The 19,976-nt window shown below is 29.6% G+C and overlaps 1 protein-coding gene across 7 annotated transcripts in view; it reads left to right on the top strand.

Moving 5' to 3' along the window:
* Positions 1-19,976, top strand: part of LOC142332962 (uncharacterized) — a 386,939-nt gene that overhangs the window by 268,835 nt on the left and 98,128 nt on the right. Inside the window, exons 1-3 of one of the 7 annotated variants that reach the window (XR_012758454.1) lie at positions 1,480-1,770; positions 7,605-7,786; positions 10,756-13,133. The exons of 2 other annotated variants lie outside the window; for them this stretch is intronic. Coding sequence is in view for 2 of the 5 variants with exons in the window: in XM_075379685.1 (XP_075235800.1) it covers positions 8,983-9,111; positions 10,756-10,983 (357 nt within the window). In the remaining 3 variants the exon portion in view is untranslated. Of the gene's footprint in view, positions 1-1,479; positions 1,771-2,040; positions 2,176-7,604; positions 7,787-8,967; positions 9,112-10,755; positions 13,134-19,976 lie in introns of those variants that run through there. 4 more of the 7 variants (XR_012758456.1, XR_012758455.1, XM_075379685.1 and 1 more) reach the window with 4 other exon arrangements.

Raw genomic sequence — 19,976 nt, forward strand, 5'->3', positions numbered from 1 at the left:
TTGAACGTTCGCAGTCGGTGGAGTGAGGAATGTTTACTAAACAACGACCGCCGGCTAGACAGCGCAGCAAAAAACTGTTCTTTATCTTCACTCACGCATTATTAAAACAAATATCAAATATTATTTATCTATTTTAAATAATTTATTAATTTTAATTAGCAGACCCGGCAATACTTCACTACGCTAGATTTCAGTATATATATATATATATATATATACTGATTATATACTGAAATATATAATATAATCAGTGTATATATATATATATATATATATATATATAAATGAACACAATTGAAAGTTAGAGAAGCATTAACAAAATGATCATTACGGAACTTCACAAAATTTAACCTTTCCTTTTTACCCTTTCTTCCTTTAACTTTTCCCTTCCCCCTTCCCAATTTTGATTTTACCTTTTTCCCTTTTCCTTTTCACCGTTTTTCTTTCCTCCCCTCCCTTTTTTCTTCCTTTTTTATCTCCTTCCCACTTCCTTTTTCCCCTTTCCCGTTTTCTCCTTCTTCACTTTTTCGATTTTTTACTTTTCCGATTTTTCCCTGTATCGTATCATCTTTATCTTTTCACCTTGTACTGTTAACTCCGAATCTAAATTGTTCTTTAACATCGTAAACCGCTAGTTCTATGTAAAAATTAAAAAGTAACGGGGATATGGAACACCCTTGTCGGACTCCCTTTCTTATTACGGCTTCTTTCTTATGCTCTTCAATTATTACTGTTGCTGTTTGGTTCCTGTACATGTTAGCAATTGTTCTTCTATCTCTGTATTTGAACCCTAATTTTTTTAAAATGCTGAACATTTTATTCTAGTCTACGTTATCGAATGCCTTTTCTAGGTCTATAAAGGCCAAGTATGTTGATTTGTTTTTTTAAATCTTTCTTCTACTATTAATCTGAGCCCTAAAATTGCTTCCCTTGTCCCTATACTTTTCTTGAAACCAAATTGGTCTTCTCCTAACACTTCTTTCCACTCTCCTCTCAATTCTTCTGTGTAGAATTCTAGTTAAGATTTTTTTTAAATTAAAAGCGAACCAAATCGAACTGTCAGTTACAAATCCTTTTGTTTTTTTTGTGAAAAAATTATTAATTATACATTTAAAAAAATACATTTTTAAATATATTAAATTGATAATAGTTTAAAAGTATTTTAATATAAAAACTATTAACTCGAACGTTAAAACTAATTAATGCAGATTAATAAGGAAATAATAGTAAAAAAAAATCTTACAGTATAAAATAAAAATGTGGCTTCTGAACTACGATATAGTGGGGAAAAAATTAAAATTTTGGTAACTTTGTAGTAGTGGTGATTGTATAGAGAATGGAAAAATATAACGTAACTGCTGAAGTGTTCCCCTCGTACATTTGCTGGTTCGTCAAAACAACTTGACAACAGTGTCAAAATTGAATGTGTTTTGGCAACAGTGTCAAAATACGTGTTACATTGATGAAAAATTATATCACTTTATAATATTATTAGCTGCTTCCAATGTGTAAAGCGATGTAGTGAAAATAAACAAAACTGACTGTAATATTTTCTTTCGGACAACTTATTAATCTAATATAAGTATTATTAACGTTGTCAAATCTAACAGTAAATAATATTTTTACCGTTATCTAATATTAAGTAAATAATATTTCTTTCTTTGCGATCTGTAGTGGCGTTTTTAAAACAGTATCAAATTTCGTTTATATGATTATTAGTAATTAGCGTATTCAGTATATATTATAAAAGAATTTCGGCGTGTAAACTAGGTAAGTTCTTTCAGTAATAATATTTTATATTAAGAAGTAGTACACAATTAAATAATGTGATTTGCATTTATGCTAATATTAATTACACGGTTAGGAATAGGTTAGCAATAATTAACGGATTTAATGAATTAAACGTTTTATCATTTGCACTCTTTATAGGCTTTAAAATATTATTATTGTTAGTTTAGCCGATTATATTTTAATTAAATAAAATAAAATTTATATAGATTACTTTATAAAAATATACAATAAAGCAAAATAATTTTCTTTCAAGTACCGAAACACTAGAGAGGGATTGGTGGGTGATTCATTTGTAGATTTGAATTTCTGAATATTTTATAGTAATATTCTTTACAGTATTAAGTTAATATTTTATAGGAGGTGAGCTTGAAAAGACGTTCTTAGGTAAGAATAAGTTTTCAAATATGTCTTCTATCCATAACCTGAGTATAAATTCCCTCGTTTGCAAATATTATTATGTATAATAATGTTTAATCTGTTTTTTCATTGCATGTCAGTTATTTATTTATTTATTTTTAATTTAAACTGAACATTTTCATTTTTCCATATATATATATATATGCAGCGATTTTTTCATGTCATCCTCTTCATATTCATCTAAATGCAGTTTATTTTAAATTTATCACATGACAGAATATATTCTACAAATATTCACTTAACTTCTCTTACAATCCTCATTCAAGTAAGAATAGTATGTATTTCCATTTCCTCATAAAACTTCAGGTAAAGCTATTTGCTTTTTAGCATCTTAATTTGGATTTTTTGGATAATGATGTTTTATTGTAACTGTTTCTTTAAAATGATAAGCCGCTTCCTTTTTTTTTTTTGGCTTTTATTCCTTCTTTTTTAAAAATGTTTACATAGTCTTATAAAATTATCATACTTTTTGTATGAATGGTTTTTTGACATTGTGTCAAGAAATCACTAGAACAATTTTCGTTTTAACTAATAACTTTCAAAATGCTATTGTAAGTGGTAATTTTAATTGCAAGTCGGCAAAAGTCACTAGACAACAGAGCCATAATTTAGTACTACAATATATAAAATGCATAACCAAAAAAATTTTCCCGAGTTAATATTTCTAAAATTTGTAGAGAATCTTTTAATTAAATTTACAATTTTTAGTGTCTTACAGTATAATCTGTGTATTCACTGAAGGATAACTTGCTATCAAAACATACAGCTAAGTTTTTAATAGAAGATAGCTTTTGTATTATTCAGTTACACAGTTATATCAACATTTGCAAACCTTCCAAATTGAGTATGAAATCAATTTTTTTAAGTTGGAAGAAATTATATATAAGTTCATTTTTATACAAAGTTCAAGTCAACTGGAAGTAATTGAATATCAGTTAGATTTATAATTTTTTTTTTTTTTTTGGTCTTCAGTTATTTGACTGGTTTGATGTAGCTCTCCAAGATTCCCTATCTAGTGCTAGTCGTTTCATTTCAGTATACCCTCTACATACTCCAAACGTGGCCTGCCTACACAATTTTTCCCTTCTACCTGTCCTTCCAATATTAAAGCGACTATTCCAGGATGCCTTAGTATGTGGCCTATAAGTCTGTCTCTTCTTTTAACTATATTTTTCCAAATGCTTCTTTCTTCATCTATTTTCCGCAATACCTCTTCATTTGTCACTTTATCCACCCATCTGATTTTTAACATTCTCCTATAGCACCGCATTTCAAAAGCTTCTAATCTTTTCTTCTCAGATACTCCGATCGTCCAAGTTTCACTTCCATATAAAGCGACACTCCAAACATACACTTTCAAAATTCTTTTCATGACATTTAAATTAATTTTTGATGTAAACAAATTATATTTCTTACTGAAGGCTCGTTTAGCTTGTGCTATTCGGCATTTTATATCGCTCCTGCTTCGTCCATCTTTAGTAATTTTACTTCCCAAATAACAAAATTCTTCTACCTCCGTAATCTTTTCTCCTCCTATTTTCACATTCAGCGGTCCATCTTTGTTATTTCTACTACATTTCCTTACTTTTGTTTTGTTCTTGTTTATTTTCATGCAATAGTTCTTGCGTAGGACTTCATCTATGCCGTTCATTGTTTCTTCTAAATCCTTTTTACTCTCGGCTAGAATTACTATATCATCAGCAAATCGTAGCATCTTTATCTTTTCACCTTGTACTGTTACTCCGAATCTAAATTGTTCTTTAACATCATTAACTGCTAGTTCCATGTAAAGATTAAAAAGTAACGGAGATAGGGAACATCCTTAGATTTATAATAGGCTTAAACAATTTCATATCTGCAAAAAAAAAAAAAAAAATATGAGTAGTGTGTAATGAAACTGATGTCATTTATAAATACTATGAAAATTGGAGAACCTAAATGTATGCCTTGTCTTAGGAAAAGAAGAGCATTTCAAGAATGATTGAAGAGCTTAGTTAAAAACTGTATAAAAAAAGGCAGAGCATTTCTTCACTAAAAGAGGATGAATATATTCTGGGCCTGTCAAAGAATTATTAGATCCAATGGCCCCTTTCAACATCATTCTCAGTTAATGTTTAACCGCAGCAGTTATTACAGTTAAATGTAATTTTAGTTGAGGAAAAATCATTGTTAGTATTCACTCCCAAATTTTTTAGCAAAAACGTTGTGCAATACCAGTGCCCTTATTAGCATACTCATTTCAAAAAGCATACAAGGTAGATAAGATCTATTGTTGTCATTATTATTAGCAAATTTAAAAAAATCTTTGGAATCATCAGATAAAGATTCCTAAACTTTAAAAATATAAATTTTCTATGTTTGAAGGTAGATTAAGCAATAGTTTCTTAATAATTATAATTAAGATTTAGCCCAAAACTAGTATTATTTAAGCATACAGTGTTTCTTACGAGACAACCTATCTTTAGTTTCAATGATTATTTTTTTGGGGGAAAACACATCATTGTAATCATTGAAACAATTTGAATTAGTTGACGATATTTTGAAAATAAAGTATTTAATATTAAGCTTTTAATTGAGTTTGGAAAGGTTTGAAAAGATCATTCAAAAAGTACAGCCGCAACTAGTAGTTGAGCATGTATCCTGTTTGTTGCTATTATGACCAGCGACATGCAGGCATGGTTAATATTCTTTTTCACACAGTTTTATCAGATACTTTATACTTTGTTAATATTATGAAATACAATTTTTGCATTATTATTATTATACTGTTGGTGTTGTTATTTTCATTTATTTTTACAACTGTTCACAATATTTCTATCAAAGACTTATCTGTATAAAAAGAACAACAGATTACATAAAGGTATTAAAAAATCATATCAGTTAACATTATACAATTTATTTTAACTATGAAACTTAAAAAGTGTAAAAGCAGTTGCAAGCAACCACTTTTTCTGGAAACCACTACTGGATTTCAGCTTTCCTCCAGTTGTTGGTAGTAACTTTATTTACCGCAAACGGGTGATAAGTTGCGTTTCCATTCTTATTACACTTCCTTCTTGTAAATAATTTTAAAATTCATTTGTAAACCACCGATTTTTAAAACTGTCCCTATTCATTTCTGAATGATAATCTGAAGAACAGGCTTTCAATTTACTGCTGTAAATCTTTTTATGTTGTTTAATGAATTCTGTTTTAGCTGAACCTGCATGACATACTATTAAACGACTGCCTTTCTGATGAGCATTTTAGTTTTTAATATGTCATTTTTCTTTGAATCTTGCCATATGTATTTATGATAACGATTTTCATTAACCCATGTCTTATCTATGTAAAATATATGTTGATCATCACATGGCACTTTTAATTTGTGAAATATATTTAAAATTCAATTCTTTTTAATGCAATATCTGGTTTTTCCATCAAGAAATGTTGACCATCTTCAGTTTTTTTTTTTTATAACAAAAACCAATTTTTTTCACAATACGACGTACGGTCGTAGACGATAGATTTACATCCAGTTTTCCCGTACTTCCTCTTTGAACTTCTTAATGGTAGGGATTTCATTCTGAACGGTAGGGGTAGTACCGATATAAGATTGTGCACAATGCACGACTGTTGAAATATTCCAGTAACAGATTTCCATTCCGTGTCCTATTTTTCCCTGGCATTTCAAACTGAATGCAACTGTCATTACTATAGCACTCCTACGTATCCTTTGTAGTGACCTTCATCTAATGTTCATGTTTCGGTGATGGGTTCATGAACTTTATCAAAGTAAATTGCACTACGGAATTCAAAGTCGTATAGCTTTTGAAAAAATGTTTATTTATTGCAGATTACATTTCTCAAACCACTCTTAATTGTACAGCCTTGTTGACCGGTAAACAAAGGTGTTTCCATCTCATTCATATTACACTTAAGATAGTTACAGAGAAATTACAAAAAAATCTTTAACTTATAACTCGATTAAAAATTGCAAATGAACTTACTATTCTAAACTGTCTTTGACATAGGGCGATACTGTTAAATAAACTTGATAAGAAACCAGCACGAACTGAACATATCAAAATAAAATATTCGTATGATTTATTAGATATCATAGCTAAGGGCTTAATGAACCCATCAGACTGAAGACTGGCATTGCAATTGATTTTTACTAATATACAATGACATAATATCAATATTGAGACTGAACTGCCTACTGAGAATGCTTCTTCAGCCCTTCACATATTTCCAATTTCTGCAATTTTAAATCTATTATTATGATCCTCACTATAAAACAGGAATGTTTATTAATTCAACTCAACAAATAAAAATTCTACAAAATTAATGCCTGTTATTAATGGAAATTTATTTTTTTTACACCTAATGTTAACCGAAATGTGATGTTTTTACCTGAAAACAACCTGTATGCTTAAATAGTAGTAGTTTTGGGCTAAATCTTAATTACAATTATTGAGAAACAATCGTTTTAATCTGATTTTAAAAGTAGAAGCTTTTTATGTATCGGTTTGGATTTTATAGCAATTTAAAGTTCATGTTTTCAAAAAAAAAAGTGCAAGAAATTCACTTTTCATGCCCCTAATTTTCAAACAAATGACTGTAACTAAAATCGGCTGAATCCAGTTAGTGCAAAAATAATTGGAGTTTCTGTTACCTTCATTTTTATTGTGTGATATTTTTTTTTAACTAAGATGCAATAGTTTAAACACAAGCGCCATCTTTCATAGTGACCACTGTAATACATAGCTGCAACTCTTCAGCAAAGATTTCTATATCATGATCAATATAAAATTCCGGTGAGGAACGATATGTTTCATACGCTATAAAATTCCATTTCCATATTCAACGCACAAGCTTGAATCTTATGTGACAACATAAAAAATAAATAGATATTTAGGGTCAAACTATCATTCATTAAATGTTGAATCTTACAAAATTTATATTTTTATATTCTGGTATGTATTCATTAGATATAAGATTAGAATTTAAAATCTTAGGTAACATTATCTCTAAAGGTAAATTATATTTGTCACAGAAATTTCACCGTAAAAACAATATTAACACTAATGTTTGTAAGATTAAAAAACCGAATCGGTAGAATTACTGCAACAGTTGAAAAAATTATTTGATTGTAAAAGATTACAATATGTAGAAACAATCTGTAAGGTGAGTGCATTTTTAACGTTTGAATTTGGATGATTAAATTTGGTCTAACAAACATTTTCTAGGTTTTGTCATACAAAGCCTGGCCTATTAAAGTCACCAAATAATAATAATAATAATTTGACTGTGGTTACATAGTTAATGTGCATGTGTGTGTGTGTGTGGGTGTGGGTGTGTGTGTGGGTGGGGAGTGAATTAGAGGTATAGATTATTTTTATTTTATAAATTAGGAGAATTAAGGAGAGGCTGCGAGTTCGGTGGAGTTCTGCAAACCAGTCCAGCAAAGAGAGTCACAGGTGTGTCTGCGAAGATGAGAGTGCAAGACATCAGTCCAGCAAGGAGAGTCTTGAATCCAGTTCGATAAGACTAAAATGATGCCACGAGTAATTCCAGTAAACAAGAAATATTATCGGTGAGTTACAGTAAAGCTATAAGTGTATAAGTGGAAGAAATATTGCGATAAACTTTAGGATAGATAGCAAGGGTATTTGCACGTGAAATTTATAAGATTGTTTCTTAATATAAGACAAAAAGGGTTAAGACTAGCAGTTTTTTTTTTTAATGGGTTGAATTCTACTTTTGTTTTTTCTACCTGGAATAAATTCCGAATGATTTTTTGAACTCGTCTTGTGTATATATAATCTGTATTTACTATTGACGCTTATAACTATTTGATGTGTAATATTTTGATTGTTATTCTTTGTTGATTACATTATGTATTTTGATTTGTTGTTATTGACATGTTCTATTATCGTTTACTACTATTATCCTGATTATTATTGTGGTTGTAATTACTATATTAATATTTGTGTTCATTAATTGTTTTATTATTGTCACCTTTTATTATTAATTTGTCTGGTTATAATTATGAACATTTTAAACCAGTAAGTTGTAATTATATAAACATTCTAAATTGTCAACCTCTCAATATTCTGATCGAGCCACGAAACATGTGACATATACTAAGCGTAAAAATGTACAACAATATAAATATTATTTACATCATCTTCATATTCTTGTATCTTCTTCACATTTCTAAATCTAGAATTTTGAATCTTAATGATGAGTACGGGCAATCATTTGTTATAGTATTATTACGTTTAATTATTTTTATTCTTTTTCTAAGATAATAAATTAAAATTTTAATTGATCTCAGTCTTTAAAAATATTTTTTTTGTTTATAAGAATTGATGAATTTTAGTAATTTGCTCTCTGAATTGAAGAGGATTGTACTTGCCACCGCTTTTCTTTTGTAAAACAGAGCATTGAACATAGTGGTATTTAAAAGTTGGCAGAACTGCTTTTATATCAACCATTATTGTCTTTTCTTTCGAGTGGTTGTGTGCTCAGCATTTGATCCATCCTATCAACTCTGTCCATAAATATATAATCATTGACAATGTTTGGAAGCATTACCTTCTTTCCTTTCCTTACTACTTCTATGCATTCTAATTTGTGTTTAGTTGTCTAACACAAGACATCTCATTTATCTTGCCGCTTCACCAACATCATTTATGTCACACTGATTCAATTTAATTATTTAATTTTAAAGTAGATTTATATTGTTTTTGAAGCTTATTGAACTTTGTAATTGCGATAAAAGCATTTATGTTTTGCTTTTTGTTACAACAAGTAGATTTACTACAACTGGAAGAGGAATTGCTTGATATTAGTAATGGTGACATCGAAAAAGATCCTTTAACAATTGAAGAGACCAATTTAGTTGAAAATGAAGTGGTAAGGGTATTAGATTTTTCATAAAGTGAAAACACCAATTATCCAAATGAATCTTTGCTAGGCCAAATATGGATAATTGAAAAGGATAATTTAAAAAAGGCTTATCATATATACTGTACATATCATTCTAATGTTAAATGGGTAAGACACTAAGTAAAAAAATTAAAGATAAAAAGTAAATGTATTTCAGTAAAATTAAGCAGAAATTTGGAACGTATGTACAATAAAAGAAAAAGGAGATTATATAACTATAGGTTATATAACTATAAAGTTATGGTACAAAAAATACATTATGTAGAAATTTGCTTATATAATTAGTTTTACAGAGGTCGGTGTAAAAAGCTACCACATTTATTATTCAATAGCTATCAGTTCCATCATATTTCTGTTTGCAGTCATGTATGCCATTCTCGGAGGGAACCTTTTTAAAATTATTTTGAAAGGGTTGGAACTCACCCTTCCCACCATACCTATTCCAATTCAAAAATCTTAAATGGAAATAGTAGCATTTAATTACATTAATCGACAAACTGAAAAAAATAATGAATTGTGGTGAAAAGAAAATTAAAATCCACCCTCCTCTTCACTCAGTAGGTGTGAAAACCATTTAGGTTGTACTTTATTAAAATCCAGTCCAACAAACTAACTATAAACTTATTGATATTACTTCTTAAACCATTTGAAATAATCATAATCTGTAGATTAAAACTTTGAAAATTATTTTTCAAATTACCAACACAAAATTTTGCTCTTAAGTTTTCTCAAAATTTTTAGGAGTTGAAAACTTATTTTTTTAAAATGAGACAATGTAGGTTGTGATACCTCATTGGAAGCCCCTTTGCATGACAAGTAATTTTGAACAAATAAAATAAAAATTGGTTCACTGGTATTTATGTTATGATTAAAAATGTGGTTTTTTTATGTTATGTTGAGATACAGTGTTACTGACCCAAAGCATTAGGTCTGAAGTCATCCATTCTTGTTAAAAATATGGGTTTTAGGTTTCTTCTTTATTGATAAAACGTACCGGTAAACACAGCATCAAAACAAAAGTTAAACATACAAAAACCAATAATAAGGTACCTTATCTTTGCTAGTAACATGCTAAACAATCTATTACCAGATAAACTTAATAAATAATTAAAAACTAATTCATAAATGAATAATAGTTAATAAAAAAATAATGTTTTAATTATTGTTTACTTAATTGTATATTTATATATATATATATATCAGCCTACAGCAATTTTTTGTTTTGAATTGTACAAATCTCAAACTTTTCTTTGTTACAACTTGTAATAAAATCCCAAACAAAAAATTCCAAAAAACTGATATGTGGGAGATCTAGTTGGCTATGCAATTGGACCTCTCATCTGATCCAACATCCAGGGAAGCGTTGTTCAGAAACATGGTAACATCTCAATAAAAGTGTGGTGAAACACTATCTTGTTGGAAACTGTATCCTGCAGGAATCTGAGGAACAACAAAGTTTTCAAGCAGTTGAGGTACGTTTGCCTTCAAACAATGGGCTCCATGAAAAAACAGACTGATGGTGCCATTTTTATTCCGTCATAATCGGACATTGATTTTTGATTTGTCTCTTTCATTTGCGATTGTAATTATTAGTTATTTTTTATTTTACAGGTTACTATCGATAAAGGAAACATCAAGGGAAGTACCAACATATCCAATGAATGTGAGTGTGCATATGGTAATGTAACGACAGAAGAAAATTTAGTGGAGAATTTAAGTAGTGAAAACATGTTATTTTTCCAGAATGGAAAGAAATTGGTTTGTGAATATTGCGATGAAAGATTTAGATGTAAATGTTATTTAAAGAGACACATACACTTTCATTGTAAAAAAAAATAATAGTAATTTTTGTCAAAAGTCTCTTATTCATGATAACAATTTAAAAACCCACCTTATGCATAATGAAGAGAAAAATTATATTTGTAACTTTTGTCAGAAATCTTTTAATCGGAGTTCTGCTTTAAAATTACATTTAATTATTCATACCAAGGAAAACAATTATATTTGTCATGTTTGTCAGAAAACTTATAGTCAAAGATATTCTTTAAAAGAACATTTAAATACTCATACCAGGGAAGAAAGTTATATTTGCAACTTTTTTCAAAAGTCATTTAATCATAAAAACAGTTTAAGGACACGTATTAGTAGAACTAATGCAAAAGAGAAAAATTGTTTGTAACTTCTTCCAAAAAGTTTTTAATTGTCTTTCTTATTTAAAGGTACATATTAATTTGCACACCAAGGAGAAAAATTGTTTGTAATGTTTGTCAAACATCTTTAATGAGAGTTATACTTTAAAAAGAAATCTCAATAATATCCATATTAGAGAACCATTATGACCATTAAAAATCTTATGTTAAGAAATTTGATTAAGGAGAAAAAACGAAAAGCATTCTTTCAAGAGTACATAATTTATAAAACAAGTACGACAAAATTTATTTAATATTTATAATTTAACATTATATTTTTCTTATTTTTTACCACCCAGGACATCCTGATTAAAGGCCTAGACACTAGAACTCTCACCACAGAGGCCAGCCTTTGCTATAAACTACTTACAGAGAGAAAAAAAGTAGATTTATATATTACTCTAGTTTATAATATGCAGATGATGACGTTTATGAACATTTTAAGCTCAGAACCATGCCAATCAGATAATTTGTGATACTGACAAATTCATAAAGGTGGTAGACACACAATGTGTGTGTCTAGACCACTTTTATGAATTTTTTAGTATTAAAAACAATACTAAAATTACATTTTAATATCAAATATTAAAAGCAAATAAGAAGTATATTTCTGATACCTATGCCTTTTATCAATGTTGACCTTAAAATCTGTATTAGTTTTTAATTTTTTACCAATATACTTGTAAAAAAATGACTGCTTCTTTCGTATATCAACTTCTTTAAAAATTTATTTTATTGTTATATCCTGGTTGTGAATAATTTTCCTTTTTTTCTTTCACATTAACAAACACGATTAAAAATGTTTGATAACCTTGAAAATAAACAAAAATAACATTTTCAAATGTCTCAAATCACAATAGCTATATAACATTCTCAAACGTATTCTGTTTACAGTAGAAAAGATTTTAGAATGGATAGGAGCTGCAAACCTAAACAATAGAGAGCAGAGACTTGATGCCAGGTCACTCACTGTGCTCTGAAATTCTATCTGCATCTCTACTACTTTTAAGTTATAACTTTGCAAATATGAATTGATACTTGAAAATTTATCAAAATATTTTTGAGAGTATGTACTGTCAGAAGACATTTTTAAAAATGTTTTTGAAGTGTAAAAGATTTCAGAATGATGTAATTTGATTTTATAATCTGTGTGAAAACTTTAATGTTCAGTTAAATATTAGTATTATCAATTAATTTACGGGTGTACTTTCTATGTTATTTTTTTTTAAATTTAATAAACTGTGTTCCACAGAAAACAAGTTGATTTTTATTTAAAACGTACACTATTCTTTTTGTAAAAACTAATTGTGATTTTATTTTAGTGTGATCAGATGAAAATTTATTGCTTATTTTGTACTAGTTATGATGAATAAAACCAAATTAGAGCTCCCCACTTTGTCCAACCTACATGGTGGGAGTGGTAGATATGTGTCTACATTCAGATTTTAAGTTTGAATCGTGGTTTTGAATCTTTTAACACATTAAATAAATAAAATATTATTTATCACTATTTTTTTGTGTTTTAAAAAGTTTTTTTAACAATGTGTTTTAAAAATGATGTGAAATCTTATCCTTTTCATTTAAAATTTTTAGTGTGTCAACCGTGGGGATTTGAGTGTGGCGGCCTCATATAAAAAAATAGATAGTTTTAAGGTTGTATCATTTTTCTATGTTTAATGGTCAAATTAAAGTATGTGTTTATACAGTGCCTATACTTCTTATTCTTTTATATGTCATTATTGTAATCTTGCTTTATTTTCTTGTTTACGGAAAGTGTTAAAGATAATTTGTATCAGCATTTTTTTTTTTATGTTTTGACTCATTTTCTTTCTTTTCTCCCGTACATTTCTTTCCACAACCATTTATTTTTCTATTTCTTAACTCATAGTTTAAAATTAATTTTCTAAGGACATCCTGATTTCTCCTACATGCAAGAAAAACCAGGAAATACAAATTTAGTTAGGAAATTTTTGAAAAAAATTTTAAAAATTGCATTTTTATTACCAAATTAAATAGTTATTAAATCAGTATTTTTTAAGTAATGACAAATTATATTTGATATACTTTCCCTTTATATATTTGATATACATGTCCTGTTCTCATTTACATTACTTAATTATTCTTTTATAATAAAGTGAGGAATATTCCAAATTGCAGTTAATTTTTTCACTGGTGAAATTTTAAAAATAGTTTGCCATTGAAAAATTAAAAGTTGTTAACTGTTCTTGGAATTTATTTCAAACTACCGTGATTTTTTTGTTGTATTCTAGATAATAATTACTTTTAAATGGTGTATAAAAAGACTTTAATGACAAGCGGTTAAATATAAACTTACACAGAATTCAGTCAGTCGAGAAGAGGTTCCTACCTCTTCTTATGCTATCATCATACTTTTTGTTATTTGTGTAAAATAATTTTGCACCGAGGAATATGGATCTAAAGGAAATGATTTCACATAGTTTACTTTGTGAAGTTTGCCGCTTTTCTTGACTAAGATAGCAACCATTGAAAAATCTTTTTTTCTGCCAGCAGTACCTCAACTCAGAAGATTAGAATAGAACTGTGATCTACAGTTTTGAGAACAGTGGTTGTGATATATATGTGTATTCTTTGCCCTCTAGTCAGAGTAATAGCATTTCAGCAGCAAATTATACATTTGAATCCTGCAAAATGATGATACAATTACTTCTTTTTGTTGTAATGATTGTTTCTAAGGAGGAGATTATGTGAGTTCTCAATGTACAAAATACCTTGTACTTAAGTTCATTTGATATGGTGCAACTTTTAAAATTACTTTTCCTGATAGTTTTAAAGCATCAAAATTACAGCTTGGAGCTACTAAATGCTCTGATATCATCAATCGTGGCCTTCTGCACTGTACTTTGATGGCATTCTGCAAATAACACTGGACTAAATATTTTACAAGTAAAGTTTAGTAATTTTTTTTTCTGTTCAAATAGGTGTTCTGTTCTAGTTTTCTTATCTGTATTACTTTTAGTTTTCCTTTAAGTTTTGATCATACATATTTTCTTTATTAAATTGAAATCTATGTATCTTAGCATTTTTATCCAAACCAAGTTATTAAATTTCTTTTTACTTGGCAAAATAATTTAGGCTAGTTTTTGTGAAAAAGTTCAGCAATTCTATGTGTATGCCTATTATTTTTAAAAATTGCTTTAGTTAGCTTTTATTTCTTATCTGTTACTTTTAGTTACCATGATGTTCATCAGCAAAAAAAAACTTATATTTTTGTTATTTTTTGTTTTGTAGTTTACAGTGTAAATTACTGAAACAATTTATCACAAAAATTAGCCCAATTTTAAATGTATACTGAAAAAATCATTAAAAAATGAATTTAATAATAGAAAAAAAAGTGTGAGTTGGGCAGCTACGGGTATGGTAGAGACTACAAAAAAAAATTTATGTACTTTGCGGAGTAAACGGCAATAGCATATCATTATGAGAGTCAGGAAATTTTAATGAATTGGTCAGTAAAGTCAGGAAAAACGAACCTTAAAATTCAGTGGAAATCCTGTTTATAAAAATTTCTTCAATTTATACTTATTGGAGATCCTTTGTAATTGTTTCAATCTAATTTATTTTGATTTTTATTTCAGCAGAAATATGTTAATTTTTAAAGCTCAAAATAATAATATTTAAAAGTTCCTGCCATCAGTTTCATAGGTATATAATTTACAATACTAGGTACTTCTGTTAATGAAAGGGAGGGCGGTGCGCTCTATTTTTTATTTGTGGATTTTCGCTTCTTTGTGCTACAAAGTAGATAGCTGATTTAACTGAGATTTAATTGATTTTAGTTAGGTTAGCTGAGGAAATATAACTGACGATTCAGAGTATTGAAGTTTGTATTGTATTACCATAACTTTTTTCCCCCACCCTACTCCCCTCAGCAATACAATATAATTAAAGCTCAACCCAGGGAAGTGTTCCTTTACTCTAAGGGAGCCTTCTCGCTCACCAGCAGTAAATCTGGCACGGCCAAACTGCCGTGCCGGACTGATCCGATCTTTTGATCTTTATTTTGCCTGCCTCTAATCCCCGTGAGGCGGTAACCAGGCCCTGCATGACAGCCGGGTCTCTGTCTTGATTTTATCTCTGACCTACGCTAGTCCTGGAGCCCACATCGGAACCGGCTCACCTAAGCATACTGGCACTTACAGATGGGGCTGTCCACCCTTTACGCTAAAGTCCACAGCATCTCCCTTCAGCGTCCTTACCGTGTAAGACTTTCATAGCATACGTGTCAAAGGCCCTTCAGTTCTCTTCTGATGACAGCATGAAGGACACCAGGTTTTCAGGTCTTAATCTGTCGATGCCGGCTTGAGTCTACCAAAGGTGCCATTGTGCACACATAAATATGGTGTGCTCTGCTGTGTCCTCTCTGTTGCAAAACATGCAGCACTGAGAGTCCCGTCTGCCAAATCGATTGAGGAAATGTCGAAACATTCCTTGGCTGGAGAGCAATTGTGACGTATAAAAATCTATATCGCCATGTTTCCTATTCGTCCATATGTCAGTCTGTGATTAATCTCCTTGTCCTGGCTGCTTCATTTCCAGTCATCTATCTTTCACGCCATGTCTCCATTACATTAGCCTTGTCCTCGCTCTTCCCCATACCATCGTAGCAAAGTTCTTGCACTCTAACTTGAAGGTCAATTGGCGAAGCTGATGCCAACACGCTCACTGCACTGTATGATGTAGTTGTATAACACCCAACAACGTTCACCTGTGGACTGTGTAAATGTGCCCAGTTCCTCATGACCCTCATTGCTCCACCCCAAACCGAGGAAGCATACAATAACGCTGAAATTATCATTGACATGATTAATCGGCATTTGGAAGCCCTTTGACAGACTGAGTAGCGATCAACGCATTCAGTGATTTCAAGATATTTTAGGTCCTTGTAAAACTGTCTACATTGTGTTGAGTAAATTTACATGATTTGTTGATCTGTATCCCCAGGTACATTATCGTGTCTCTAGTAGCAACTGTTCACCTAGCATGAGGTTTATTCTACCCATCATTCTTCTGCCTGTTAGTGTAATGTATGCACATTTCTGTGGTGACAATCCCTGATTGCATTTAAAGCCAAGTTCCCCTTTCTTCCAGCTCATCCTCAGAACAGCCAGGCCATCAGCATACACCATTATTTAAGTTGCAGCCGACAAAGGAAGCTGCAGTACGCTATCATAGATCAGGTGCCAAAGAAATGGTCCCAGGAGGCACGCCCTCAAAGATCTAAAATCTTAGCCTTCTGTTCGGGGTGTCAGCATCAACCCATCTGTCAGACAGGTACTCAGAAATTTGTCTACTGAAGTTGGTACTGTTCCCTTTCGCAGACAGTGCTGCCATAACCGATTCCCATGATATTGAACCAAATGCATTAAGTTCGCCCAACAGGATTAGCATCAGTATTCTTTTTGTGCGTCAGGTGCCCTGTCTCTGTAGAGGAACCCAGTCCATTACCTTTCATATCTCCTGTATTGTGGGGCGTCACGATTAGACGCATCCCACCTAAATTAGACACTATAGGAAATGTGTAGCGACCTGTGGGAGATTCGACCCAGCTGATCTGCCAAGATAAAAAGCCCCGGTCTTCAATCTCCTGCTTATTAACGTCAATAGGTTATTTACCTTGGAAATATAGCGTTCCTTATGCTCATTAGCCAAGATATCTATTGGTTTGACTCCGGCTATAACAGACTGCCTCCTGCGAGACTGTTGTATAACCACCTATTACAGTTAGCAAGAGGGGTAATTTTTAATTTAGACGGTGTTTAAATTTCTTGTAAGATATTTTAAGTACATTTTTATAGAACAAAAAAATAATAAATTTGGTGCGGTGTGTCGTTTCAAAAGTATGCATTTTTAAATTAATATCACCTCCGATCGTCATGGTCAAAAATGTATAAGTAATTAAAAATGATTACTGGCTGTTTAATTTATTAACGAAAATGTTTTTTTAATATTTACGTGTAACTACTGCGTTTTTGTGTTGCATTACTTTATGTTTAACAAAAACATTATTATTATTTATTCAGCATTATAACGAGATATTGTATGTATTGAAGTATACAATTTCATTTGTTGGCATTATTGAACAATCATATATAGCGTGAACGTTTGTCTTAGGACCGTTATGTGGTGTGTGGGAGGGATTTATATTGTAATATAAGTATTATTTATTTGGTGGTGTTCACTTTTGTTTATCTGACTAAGTAAGTAATTTTATACCGTTCTAATATAAATTAATAGAATTTAAGATTTTTTTTTTTTTTAAGATGAATTTGTCATTACTAATGCTGTACGGTTAATTGGTATACAATGTAATCATTTCTTAAAACATTACTGTGTTAATTAGTCTAAGTTAGCGAGCGTAGGTTAATTCGTTAAATTCTAGTTATAATATAATGGTTATACGGGCGATATTGACAATAATCCAAAGGTTTGCTGTTTATAGTTATAGATATATATAAATTAACCTAAGCTCGCTAACCTCGACCAATTAACATAAATGTTTTGATTTAAATAATAAATAATTGCAATAATTACTGAATTTATAATTTAAATACTCAAAACATTTAACAGTAATGACGTATACGATAAAAAAACATTAGGTTGGATAACATTGCATAAGTTCCATGATTATCTTTCTATTTATTGGAAATAATATACTTATTTTTTTATTCATATTCTACGATACTAATAAAAAAGAACAGTGGATAGTTGACAGTTTTGCAATAGACTGTTGAAGAGAAGAGAAAAATTATATTTGTAACTTTTGTCAGAAGTCATTTAATCATAAAAACACTTTTAAAGACACATATTAATATTCATACAAAAGAGAAAAATTATGTTTGCAACTTTTGTCAGAAGACTTTTAATCAAAGTTCTAATTTAAAATTACATTTAAATATTCATACAAAAGAGAAAAATTGTGTTTGTAACTTCTGCCAAAATGTTTTCAGTCAACCTTTTACTTTAAAGGCGCATATTAATATTCATACAAAAGAAACAAATTATATTTGTAACTTTTGTCAAAAGTCATTTAATCATAACAGCAGTTTAAAGACACATATTAATATTAATACAAAAGAAAGAAATTATGTTTGAAAATTCTGCCAAAAGGCTTTTAATCATCTTTCGAATTTAAAGAAGCATATTAATTTACACACCAAAGAAAAAATTTGTTTGTAACATTTGTCAAAAATCTTTAATGAGAGTTATACTTTAAAAAATTACTTCTTTTTGTTGTAATGATGTTGTTTCTAAGGCAGAGATTATGTGCGTTCTCAATATTGTACAAAATAAGTTATACTTAAGTTTACGTGAAGATATTGGTGCAACTTTTACTTTTCCTGATAGTTGTATAGTGTCAAAATTCCAGCTTAGAGCTATTAAATGCTGTCATCAATCATGTTCCTGTACTGTACTTTGATGGCATTCTGCAAATACACTGGACTAATAATGACAAAATATTTTTCAAGTAAATATTAGTAACGTTTGTTTTCTGTACAAAATAAGTTGTGATCATACATATATTTTTTGTTAAATTGAAATCTGTTTATTTTAGAATTTTTATGCAAACCAAGTTATTAAATATTGTTTTCTTTTTACTTGGCAAAATAATGTAGGCTAGTTTTTGTGAAAAAGTTTAGCAATCTTATGTAGAAGCCAATTATTTCTAAAAATGTCTTTAGTTAGTTTTTATTTCTTATCTATGTTACTTTTAGTTACCGTGATCATTTTTATGCAAGAAACTTGTTAAATTTTTTTTTGTACTTCAGTGTAATTTACTGAAACAATTTATCACAAAAAATGGTCTAATTTTAAATGTATATTGTAAAAAAATCAATAAAAAATAAACTTTAAGAATGAATGTAATAATAAATAATGAAAGGTACGAGTTGGGCAGCTATAGGGATGGTAGAGGCTGCAAAAAAATAAAATGTTTATTTTTTTTTCAGAGTAAACTGTGATAGCATACCATTATGACAGTCAGGAAATTTTTATCAAGGTCAGTATAATAAGTCAGGGAAAACAAACCTTAAAATTCAGTGGGAATCCTGTTTATAAACATTTTTACAATCCTTCTTCTTAGAGATCCTTTTTAATTGCTTTTTATCTAATTTACTTGGATTTTTTTTCAGCAGAAATCTGTTAATTTTTAAAGCACAAAATAATATTTCAAAATTGTTGCTATCAGTGTAGGTATACAATTTACAATATTAGGTACTTTTCTTTTAACATAAGGGGGGTCCACTTGCTTTTTTATTTGTGGATTTTTGCTTCTTTCTGTTACACAGTAAATACCTTGGTTTAATTGAGTTTAGGGTGGATGAGGAAATGTAACTGACGATTCAGAATACCGAACTTTGTATCGTATTACCATTGCCTAGCTCGTTAACCTTGTCTAATTACATAAACCCGCGATCGATGTGTTTTTTAGTTTTTGATAATTGATTATGTATTTTTTAGCGCTGAATAGAAAATAACCTTCATTTTTGTTTCATCATGTCAGGATTGCAAATTTCAATATTATCAAAAAGATTAAAAATTACAAAAATGTGATACAATAAAGTAGACAATTTTTTTTTAATAATAAATTAATGTAATATATGT

This window comes from Lycorma delicatula, chromosome 12 (genome assembly GCF_047948215.1).
Source record: "Lycorma delicatula isolate Av1 chromosome 12, ASM4794821v1, whole genome shotgun sequence".
In the NCBI taxonomy this organism is placed as follows: domain Eukaryota; kingdom Metazoa; phylum Arthropoda; class Insecta; order Hemiptera; family Fulgoridae; genus Lycorma; species Lycorma delicatula.